At 37.2% G+C, this 12,187-nt stretch overlaps 1 protein-coding gene across 6 annotated transcripts in view; it reads right to left on the bottom strand.

Annotated features, from left to right (window-relative positions):
* LOC126299600 (syntaxin-binding protein 5) overlaps window positions 1-12,187 on the bottom strand; it is a 901,795-nt gene that overhangs the window by 93,926 nt on the left and 795,682 nt on the right. For all 6 annotated transcript variants that reach the window (XR_007552829.1, XM_049991623.1, XM_049991624.1 and 3 more), the window contains exon 19: window positions 1,550-1,658. Coding sequence is in view for 5 of the 6 variants with exons in the window: in XM_049991623.1 (XP_049847580.1) it covers window positions 1,550-1,658 (109 nt within the window). In the remaining variant the exon portion in view is untranslated. The remainder of the gene's footprint in view (window positions 1-1,549; window positions 1,659-12,187) is intronic.

Below are 12,187 nucleotides of genomic sequence, written 5' to 3'. Positions count from 1 at the left end.
CATGTTCCTCACAAAATGAGTAAAGATTCTATTGTGGATTGGCAAATATATATGATACAGAAAATGTCAGTCTCTTCTGGTATACTGGGTGTTGTTTTGTCCCATTTTTTAAGAGCGGTCAGTTTCAATTTCAAATAATTATTATTATTTTCTTGCGAAATGGTGGAATTGTATCTCTCATCACTCTTCAGTATCACATTCTTTAATAAACCTAATTACATTTGGTTTGAGAGGCTGGTGGTGGCTGTGGTGACGTACAGAAGGAGGTGGACAGAGGAGGGAAAGGAGGAGGAGGAGGAGGAGGAGGAGGAGGAGGAGGATAATGAATTTATAAATATGAAATTGGTCAGCATGAAGACCTGACCAAGTATTGTAACATATCATCTGAAAACTAGGGTATTTTCTGCTTGCTCTAAATTTCTTTGAATACAACTAACTATTTCAAAAGTACTCATTGAACTCAACAGTAATGGAATTTTCACATTAATAGCTACAGGATTTTTCACATTCTCTGACACAAAAAATTACGAGCACCAAAAATTAGGAGTATATTCTAGACACAATCAGAGTACAATTAACAATGAAATAAAATAAAATAAAATAAAATAAATATGACTCAGCACCACAGATTTAAAGTTTAACAAGCATAAACTATGTAAAATTTCTGTAACATTACTATACTAAACTTCTTATTATGGCACAACCTTGGTTCTTAGATTAAAATTTATTTCTCTCTTTTACACACACACACACACACACACACACACACACACACACACACACACCTCTAAAAACAGAACCATAGGGGTCCTTTATTGTGGATAATATGGGAACATTTAACTTTTGACTGCTACTAAGGCAAACTTTCAATTTTTGATTATATCTTGTTTAATGTGTATGCTTGTCTTTTTACCTACTGACGTCAAAAGCCCAAGAAGTCGACTGAGGGTGTGTTGAGGATAATGTCGTGCTATTTTAGGGTAAAGGAAGAATACTAGTATTGGACCTTGTGGAAATTCATGATGCATTCAACTACTACTGTGTTGTAAAGAAACATGTGTACTATATGAATATTTATTCCATATTTTGGATAATCATGTAATGTGTACTTTTGTGCTTCAAATGATGGAATCTTTACTCTGCAAAATGTGATGCACAAGACAAGATCAAGACATTTAAAATTTTGGACTGGTTAAAACAGTGTGTGGTACCTGAAACATATTTTATATAATATGAAAGCTCCTTCAGTGTGCAGATGCAGTGACACATACATGCAAACATTCTTGTGGATGTGAAATATATTAATTTTTTAGTAATACTTCCTGGAGGCATAATTGTACATATTATACATGTGTACAGTAACAAACAATAAAAAGATTTAAAAAAACTTTAAGATTTAATATATTGCACTTTATTTTAGTAAGTGAGGATATATGTACATAGCAAGAATTGGTTGATGTAACTGTGCCGCACATCTATAGTACAATAATTAGTCAATATTTTGTTAAAAAGACTTTCACTAAGGTACATTTTAAAAGGGTACACTTACCTCAGATCAGGCAAAGGTAGAAATTCAATATCAATAAGTGGCCTTAAACTGGGTAGGCTGCAGGCAGTAATATGGCCATTTGAAATATAGCACACTAAGCACACACTATCTGTAAACCAAAATAAAATGCATGGTGTACTCATAAAATATGTATAAATTAACAACAAAGACATATGAGACAAAAATATTTTCTCGGTTCACGCTCTAAGCATACACTTTCTCTCTCTCTCTCTCTCTCTCTCTCTCTCTCTCTCACTCACACACACACACACACACACACACACACACACACACACACACACACACACACACACACACACACACACCGTGGGGGGCATCAACAAAGGGTGGGGGAGGTCAGGTCGTTGACAGGGGAGGGCATCGACAGGGGGGCAAGGATGTCTACAAAGGGGGAGGGTGTCCACAAAGGAGGAAAGTGTTGGCAGGAGTGTGGTGGGGTGGGGTGGTTATAGAGGGTTAGCAACATCAAAAATCAGTGACGTCATCTAAGAGGTGGGGGGATGGTCAGAGTCAAAGGAAAGGAGGAAAGGGGGACTGAGTCAAAGATGAGGAAAGGGTAGAGTCAAGAGGGAAGAGGGACTTGGTATGGAGGGGGGGGGGGGGGGGGGGGGGAGGGGTCAAAGAGCAATTGTGGGCTGTGGCAAAGGGGGGGCTGGGTTTATGTGGCAAATGGATGGATGAGGGTTTTCATCAAACAGAGATCAGAGGGATTCTGTAAAAATATTGTGGTGCTCTTGCAAAGATGGGGCACCGGAGACTCCTTCATAGAGAGGGTGGCGGGGTTCTGTTAAAGATGTGGTGAGGTGACTCTGTAAAGAAAGGGCAGCAGGGGCTCCATCAAAGACAGGGTGGGGCATGTTAGGGCAAGGTTGACCATGTCAAAGAGCAGGCACAGGGGAAGCTGTATCAAAATGAGTGCAGGGCTATTACAAAGAGGGGGAGGGGCAGTGTCAAAGAGGGGAGTGGTGGCTGCATCAAACAAGGGGAGGGAAGTCAACTGAAATGAAATATTTTGAAACCCAGATACCAGCTTTTCTTTACTGTATTTGTAAGCCATTTTCAGTTTATGGTGAGGTAATTACATTTCAAATATTATGGTACATGATCCTATCATTGTAGTGACTGTAAGCAACAGCGCAATATGGTGAAAGAGCTGTGATGAAAATTGAGCAACTTTTTAAATAGCTTCCAGTAATGATAGGTTCTATCATGTTTGACTCATGCTGTACAGCAACTACTACACTGTATTCTTGCAATCTGTACTAAAAGTCTGTGAAAAAATGTTACTATTCATTGGCTTCTGTTATTACATCCCTTGGAGTCACTCAGATGATTATTCTAAATTGAGAATTACTGTTTGTAAAAAAATTATTGAGTCTTCTGTGAAAACTTATGATATGAGCTACAATTTTAGTATTTCAGCACTACAAAATGTGTACACAAACTAATCATTTAAATAAAAACTCAAAGAGAGAGAGAGAGAGAGAGAGAGAGAGAGAGAGAGAGAGAGAGAGAGAGTACCATACAGTAATTTGTATGAAAGTCTTGATTGTGTACCAGTTCATTAGATTGTGTACAGATATGAGGCTTTCTCAATAGGACTCAGTTATATGATGCAAGGGTCAACAGATTTTCAGGTGTACACTGTCCAGTCACATTAATGTGACCTCATGTCAAAAGCTTAGATATGGTCCCCAAAGAGGGATGCATACTTCTGTTGATATGGTGCACCTTCCAGAATGAAAACATTCCTCAGACCATAATGCTTCCTCCAACAGCCTGGACCCTTCTGACAATTGTTGCGGGTGTTTACTTTCAGAAGTGAGCTTTCAGCCAAAAGGCTTTCTTCTAAAGTAGAAAACACACACACTTTCACATAAGCACTATTCACACGCACATGACCACTGTCCCTGGCCACTAAGGCTGGATTAATAGTCAGCTCCCAGACTAAGTCTGGCCTCAGTGGCCAGAGAGAGTGGTCATGTGTGTGTGAGTTGTCCTTATGTCAATATGTGTGTGTGTGTGTGTGTGTGTGTGTGTGTGTGTGTGTGTGTGTGTGTGTGTGTGTGTGTGTTTCTACTTTAGAAGAAAGCCTTTGGGCTGAAACCTCAACAATACAATCAACAATACTTGGTAAATGTTTTTAAATATTATAATGCTCCAGAAATTCAGAGACAGGGTAGAAGCAATGGTCAAGCATGAACTGTTTGAACTTTGCTTTAAATTTATTTAATGTCAGTGCCATTTTAATTAATCTTCTGCCTAGTTTCATAAGAGTGAAAATCTTAGATATGTTTTAAGATGTCTTCTTTTAGAGCAATCCCTTCTGTAGATATTAGTATGTCATGTAAGTGGTCTGCAGGAACCACTGCATTTAGCTTGCTTTATCACTCTGATAATCTTTTCCTGTGTTTTAAATTTGTGTAATTTTTTCTTTTTTTAATATAAATTTGTAGAATTCCCCAATTTGCACCAGTTGCAACCGTGTTGCCACTATACCGTGTTACCAATGATGGGCAGCATTTATTATGAGAGAAAATTCTATCAGCAAACAGAAGGGTATTCAGCTTTTTGTTTAGATTGTTAAGGTGCACTGCCCTCTTCAAATCCTCCTGAATACATTTGTCTAAGAATTTTGTATCACTCATATTTAAGACAGTTTTCACTCAGAGTGGAAAACAGTGTTTGCAAGTTGGAGGTTTTGTATGGCCTGGAAATTAACTGACAATTTTTTCAAACTTTATGATGAATCTTTTGGTTCTGAACTATGGTGCTCAGTTTTGCACAACTGATGTTGCAGTTTTCTGAAGGTCATCTTCACTGAGTGATCTAATTAGAATATTAGTCTCATCTGCAAAGATTACTGTTGTTCTGTAACTTTTTTCGGCCAAATCATTTGCATAAAGCAAAGCAACGCAGGTTCCAGAGCTGACGATTGTAGGAATCCATACTTGATGTCCTGCTCATTAGTGTAGCAACTAGAGATTCCTCTTGTCTTATTGTCTTTGTACTTTATTTCTGTAATGTACTGATTGCCAAGGTACGACTGGACCCACCTTACAGAATGGCATCTAACTCCAAAATTACTTCACTGAAATGAGAGAATATCAGGACCACTGACATTGAAGGCTTTATTAAGATCAAGAAATATACAAGATATCTGTTTTTATCATCCACTGCAGTTAGTTTTACATTTAAAGAGGGGAAAGCATGCCAACTGTGTTAACTTTCCAGCTCTGAACCCACATCGTGAGTCATTTACAGCATTTCTTTACTTAAGAAGATTGAAAATTTTACAAGAAACATTTTTTTCTATAATTTTGCTGAATCACAGCATAACTAGTATTGGCCTACAGGTAATAATTTCACATTTGGCACAGTCTTATGCACAGGTTTTACTTTTGCAGTTTTTAGTCTATTTAGGGATACATCATTCTCAAATGATGAGTTTACATTGTCTACTAGTGGTTTTCAAATAAAAGTTTGGTATTTTTGATGATAGCATCCAGTATCTCATCAGCACCCATTGAATATTTATTAGGTAATTTAGTATAGTTCCTCAGGTACTGATGGATACATGAATAATATCTATGTATGAATGCTTTGATCTGGCTGTATGCTATTATTGCCCAGCTGCTTTTTATGATATGTATTTACCAACTGCTGAGATATGTTTGTTAACTGCACCATGATTAACCTACCTTGTGCCTATTATCCTTTTTATGTTTTCCCAGATTGCTTCAGTTTTATTCCTGGAATTACATACTAGTCTGTCTATTTTTTATTTCTGAAATAATGTGTGTTGGTATTCATTAGTACTTTCTGAAGTAGGTAATGACATCAGGTCTCTTATTTTGCTTTCTAATATTCATATAATCTCCACTGATTTTGACATGATAACTCTATCCCTGCATGTTTGTTTTTTGAACAGATTAAATGTGATTTTTTCCTTGAGAGAAGCTATTTTTTTAAAAAAATAATAATAATAATTTGAACATAGTGACCACTAAAACTTGTGTTTACCACTTACGCGCTACACGGAGATTTTTGTGTATTTATAAAACTCTGGTCGGTGACGTATGCTGCCATTTCTTTTTTCCAAGTTGGTTCAGTTATAATAGGGCTTTTATTGAAAAGCTGTCGGAAATCTTGGAATTTCTTGGACTTCAAGAAATCAGTATGAAGTTATCACATATGATTATATTTTTCATGAGAGAATTAATTGTCTTCCAGAAATGTCTCCATGTGACCATGAAACACTTTGTTGTTTCCATATGATGACCTGTCTATGCAAAAAATAACTGTATTTTGCCTTGGTACATCAACTATACAGAGTTCTTTATCTTTTTCATTGGCCAGATTATTATAGTTAGTTACACCTCTGAATTCCATGTTTTCTCTAACGTATATACAGCTATGGTACACCCATACCTAAATAGTTGCCTACAAAACATGATTGCTAGTTTGAACTGATGGTTGTATGACAGCTTTCATGTGTCTTGACTAAGGAAAAGCTCGGTAAAGCATAAGCCAACAATATCAATCAGGTCATTTAAGATTATGTCTATTTCATTAAGTTTATTGGACAGGAACTGAATGTTCTGATGGAGTGTGAACAGCACATGTCACAAATGTCAAGGTTCTATGAAGAATGAAGAAAGAGAAAGAAGTACTGGCCACCGTGAAAGTAAGACACATCATGCGCAACAACAACACATACCATCTCCTCCAGACCATCCTCCAAGGAAAAATACAAGGGAAGAGAAATGTTGGCCAGAGAAGAATATCCTGGCTTAAGAACATCATAATGTGGACATCTAAAATATCTACAGAGCTATTTAGAGCTGTAAGTGACAGGAGAAGCACTGCCAAGATGATTGTCAACACCTTGGATGGATAGGAAGAAGAAGAAGAAGAAGAAGAAGAAGAAGAAGAAGAAGAAGTAACTTGAAGTTAGGTACAGACAATAGACACACATCAAAAAAAGTTTTGCATCACCTCAGTTTCGAGAGTTCCAGAATCTGTACAGAAAATTGGAATAGAGGTCAACATAAGTATCATTTCCACCCATGTTACTGCTCATGAAAATCACACATTGCATGTTGTACCACCATACAGACCTTCAGAAATAGTGGTCCAGATTGCTGTACACACCAGTATCTCTAATACCTCACAGAACGTCCTCTTGAATTGATGCATGCATGTATTCGTCATGGTATACTATCCACAAGTTCATCAAGGCACTGTTGGTCCAGATTGATCACGCAGAATGCCTCACCAGTATGCTGCTGATACGGTTGTGCTGTCGGTCAGAGGATGGCATTCACATATCGTACAGCTGTTACAGCAGCACCCATGACCATCAGCAGTGTACGTCAGCCCCACATAATGCCACCCCAAAACATCAGGGAACCTCTACCTTGCTCCACTCGCTGCACAGTGTGTTTAAGGTGTTCAGCCTGACCAGGTTGCCTCCAAACACGTCTGTGATGAGTGTCTGGTTGAAGGCATAAGCGACACTCATCGGTAAAGAGAACGTGATAACAATCCTGAGCAGTCCATTCGGCATGTTGTTGGGCCCATCTGTACTGCGCTGCATGGTACCGTGGTTGCGAAGGTGGGTCTTGCCATGGACGTTGGGAGTGAAGTTGCGCATCATGCAGCTTATTGCGCACAGTTTGAGTTGTAACACGACGTCCTGTGGCTGCACGAAAAGGATTGTTCAACATGGTGGCACTGCTGTCAGGGTTCCTCTGAGCCATAATCCATAGGTAACGGTCATCCAATGCAGTAGTAACCCTTGGGCAGCCTGAGCAAGGCATGTCCTTGATGGTTCCTGTCTCTCTGTACCTCCTCCATGTCCGAACAACATCGCTTTGGTTCACTCCGAGATGCCAGAACACTTCCCTTGTTGAGAGCCCATCCTGGCACAAAGTAACAGTGTGGACACGATTGAACCATGGTATTGACTGTCTAGGCATGGTTGAACTGCAGACAACAGCCGGACGGAGTGGCCGAATGGTTCTAGGCGCTACAGTCTGGAACCGTGTGACCACTACAGTCACAGGTTCAAATCCTGCCTCGGGCATGGATGTGAGAGATGTCCTTAGGTTAGTTGGGTTTAAGTAGTTCTAAGTTCTATGGGACTGATGACCACCGCAGTTAAGTCCCATACTGCTCAGAGCCATTTGAACCATTTTTGCGGACAAAGCGAGCCGTGTACCTCCTTCCTGGTGGAATGACTAAATGATCAGCTGTTGGACCCACTCTGTCTAATAGGCACTGCTCATGCACGGTTGTTTACATCTTTGGGTGGGTTTAGTGACATCTCTGAAAATTCGAAGGGACTGTGTGTGTGATACAATATCCACAGTCAGTGTCTGTCTTCAGGAGTTCTGGGAACCAGGGTGAAGCAAAACTTTTTTTGATGTGTGTATTATTTCTTGCTGGATCACTTACTTCACTTTTTGTAGGAGTGTCTCTAATAGGAAAAAAAATCCTGATTTTTTTTCCAGGTGTGGCATTCTTCTTGTTGACTTTTGGCTTGTTGATTCCCTGGATGTGAGATTCTGACTTTCTTTTGCTGAACCATTTCCAACTTGCACTTTATTACTCAATGATTTTCCACTAGAGCTTGTTCATAGTCACTTAATTATGTTTCTGAATTTCTTATTTTGAGCAACATGACACTGTTTTAGTCCTGCAACATTTTTATAGTTCCATCCTTGTATATCACACTTGAGCACTTACCAGAAAATGGTGATGCTTCTGGTGGAATTTTCAGCACATTTTGCTTCATCAGCTGTTCATATTTTGTGGCTTGAAGTTTATTAGTATCCATATTTTGTGCAAACATTATAAACTGTAGACTGCATATATGTTCATTTAGTTTCAAAATGTCCTTATAATTTGCAAATACTTTCTTTTTACCACAAATGTTCACATTTTCTAAGATGATGTATAAAATTCTTTTACATTGGCCACCAAGTAAAATGAAAAATGTTAGTATATTTCATCAAAATATTGGGGGATTGAACAATAAAATTGATGAGCTTCTGCTTTGTTTAGAAGATATAGAAACTGAGAATGTAATAGATGTACTATGCCTGTCTGAGCATCACATTGTCACTGATATGCAAAAGGTTAGCATCAATGGGTACAAATTAGCTGCACATGTAAGTAGAGATAATATGATGAGAGGAGGAGTTGCCATATATGTCAAAAGCTTCCACAGTGCAAAAAATTTAGAAACTAAAAAATTTTGTGTAGAGCAACATATGGAAGCATGTGCCACTGAACTTAAACTAAAGGATGGCACTTTCATAATTGTAACAGTGTATAGGTCCCCCTCAGGGAATTTCCAGCTATTTCTGGAAAACTTGGATGCTTTGTTGTGCTATCTGTCAGACAGGGGGAAGCAAATTATCAATTGTGGGGATTTCAATGTTGATTCCCTGAAAGAGTGTAATAGGAAGAATGACCTTTTAGTATTACTCAGTTCTTTCAATTTGAGCTCCGTCATTGATTTTCCTACTCGGATAACAAAGAACAGCAGTACATTGATAGATAACTTTTTTATAGACCAAGATAAGTTTAAGGACATAAATGCTTATCCTGTTGAGAATGGTCTTTCAGATCATAGTGCACAGCTTGTTACAGTACATGACATAGCTCCATGCAGTATAATAAATCAGACTTTCAAAGCAGTGCGTTCAATTAACAATATAAATATTGCAAACTTTAGGGAAAGCCTACAGCAACTAGACTGGGATGAAGTGTATAAGGAACCCAATGCAAACTTGAAATATAACTTATTTCACAATACATTTTTAAGGGTATTTGAAAATTGTTTTCCCAAGAAAATAGTTAAACATAATTCCAAGAAAACATATAAAAACCTTGGCTAACTAAAGGAATAAGAATATCTTGCAACCGCAAAAGAGAACTGTATCTAACAGCAAGATGGAGTACTGACCCCGAAATTGTTCAATATTATAAAAACTATTGTGCGGTACTAAGAAAAGTTATTAAAAAGTCCAGAAGCATGTGTATCATGTCTGAGATCAGTAACTCTGATAATAAAATTAAAGCAATTTGGAATATTATTGAAAGGGAAACAGGGCAACCAAGAGCACAGGAAGACTTTAGTGCAATAAAATTGAATGACAAGTGCACTAACAAACAATCAGAAATTGAAAATATTTTGAATAATCATTTTTTAAATGTTGTGGAGAAAATAGGATCTAGATCTTCACTAGAAGAGGCAAGGCTATTAATAGAAGAGGCCATACCTGCACAGTTTGAAACAGCTGTAATTCCACCAACCTCTCCCTCTGAAATCAGTAAAATAATAAACTCACTGAAAAGTAAAAGCTCTTACGGAATTGATGGCATTTCCAGCAAAGTACTTAAAGCTTGTTCCCCACAGATAAGTAGAATTCTCAGCCACGTATGTAATAGCTCTTTGGAGCAGGGTGTTTTCCCTGATAGACTGAAATATGCCATTGTAAAACCATTGCATAAAAAGGGGGATATGTCGGATGTCAACAACTACCGCCCAATCTCTCTTCTGACAGCTCTATCAAAAATTTTTGAGAAAGTAATGTATTCAAGAGTAGCCTCCCATATTTGTAAAAATAAAGTACTAACAAAATGTCAGTTTGGTTTTCAGAAAGGCTTTTCAACAGAAAATGCTATATATGCTTTCACTGATCAAATATTAAATGCTCTGAATAACCGGACATCACCCATTGGTATTTTTTGTGATCTCTCAAAGGCCTTTGATTGTGTAAATCATGGAATTCTTTTAGATAAGCTAAATCATTATGGTTTGAGTGGGGCAGTGCACAAATGGTTTAATTCATACTTAACTGGAAGAATGCAGAAAGTTGAAATAAGTGGTTCGTGTAATGTTAAAACAGCTGATTCCTCAAACTGGGGTGCTATCAAGCACGGGGTCCCACAGGGTTCGGTCTTAGGTCCTTTACTGTTCTTGATATACATTAATGACTTACCATTCCACATTGATGAAGATGCAAAGTTAGTTCTTTTTGCTGATGATACAAGTATAGTAATAACATCCAAAAACCAAGAACTAAGTGATGTAATTGTAAATGATGTTTTTCACAAAATTATTAAGTGGTTCTCAGCAAACGGACTCTCTTTAAATTTTGATAAAACACAGTATATACAGTTCCGTACAGTAAATGGCAAAACTCCAGTAATAAATATAGAATTTGAACAGAAGTCTGTAGCTAAGGTAGAATTTTCAAAATTTTTAGGTGTGTCCATTGATGAGAGGTTAAACTGGAAGCAACACATTGATGGTCTGCTGAAACGTCTGAGTTCAGCTACGTATGCTATTAGGGTTATTGCAAATTTTGGTGATAAGAATCTCAGTAAATTAGCTTACTATGCCTACTTTCATTCACTGCTTTCGTATGGCATCATATTCTGGGGTAATTCATCATTGAGTAGAAAAGTATTCATTGCACAAAAACGTGTAATCAGAATAATTGCTGGAGCCCACCCACGGTCACCCTGCAGACATCTATTTAAGGATCTAGGGATCCTCACAGTAACCTCACAGTATATATATTCCCTTATGAAATTTGTTGATAATAATCCAACCCAATTCAAAAGTAATAGCAGTGTGCATACCTATAACACCAGGAGAAAGGATGATCTTCACTATGCAGGGTTAAATCTGACTTTGGCACAGAAAGGGGTAAATTATGCTGCCACAAAAGTCTTTGGGCACCTACCAAACAGCATCAAAAGCCTGACAGATAGCCAACTAACATTTAAAAATAAATTAAAAGAATTTCTAGATGACAACTCCTTCTACTCATTGGCTGAATTTTTAGATATAAAGTAAGTAAAAAAAAAAAAAAAAAAAAAAAAAAAAAAAAAAAAAAAAAACTTAATCATTAGTGTCATGCAATATTTTGTGTAATGTAATTTCTTGTACAGACATCTTTTATTAACCTGACACGTTCCACATCATTACGAAGTGTCGTATTCATGATCTATGGAACAAGTATTAATCTAATCTAATCTAATCTAATCAACATGAAATATTCTCAGTGTCACATAATCCTGATGTCTGACGTCATATTTTTTTTTTTTAAAAAAAAGGCAAAATATAGATAGTAAGAAGATAAATATAATAATACACAGTCAAATGGCAGTTTACTCTTTAAAAAAAAAAACTATGGCAAAAATTCACCTTAACATTTTGGTAGGAATACATCAGCAGTTTTGTGAAGGTGGTTCTAATGTGATTCATGCAGCTGAGAATAAAAGCACTTCACTCATTATTATCCAAGCCATTTCATTTTATTTTTATTAATCCCAGAAATCTTACAGCATCTCATTACACATAGATAATGGACAAGTCACCAGGAGAGCTTTCTTATGATCACTGAAAGTCACAATCTTCCTTCAATTATCAGTCAATGGATTCAGAAAAAATTGGTTTTTTGCACAAAAGTAAAAGAACAAAATGGTAAATATCCTACAATTACTAGTCTCTACAGGCCGGAATATCAGTAATATAAGGAAAACTATAGAATTGCTACTCACCATAAAGATAACACATTGAGTTACAGACAGGCA

Source organism: Schistocerca gregaria, chromosome X (assembly GCF_023897955.1).
Source record: "Schistocerca gregaria isolate iqSchGreg1 chromosome X, iqSchGreg1.2, whole genome shotgun sequence".
Classification (NCBI taxonomy): Eukaryota; Metazoa; Arthropoda; class Insecta; order Orthoptera; family Acrididae; genus Schistocerca; species Schistocerca gregaria.
This window is presented reverse-complemented; position numbering and strand designations above follow the sequence as displayed.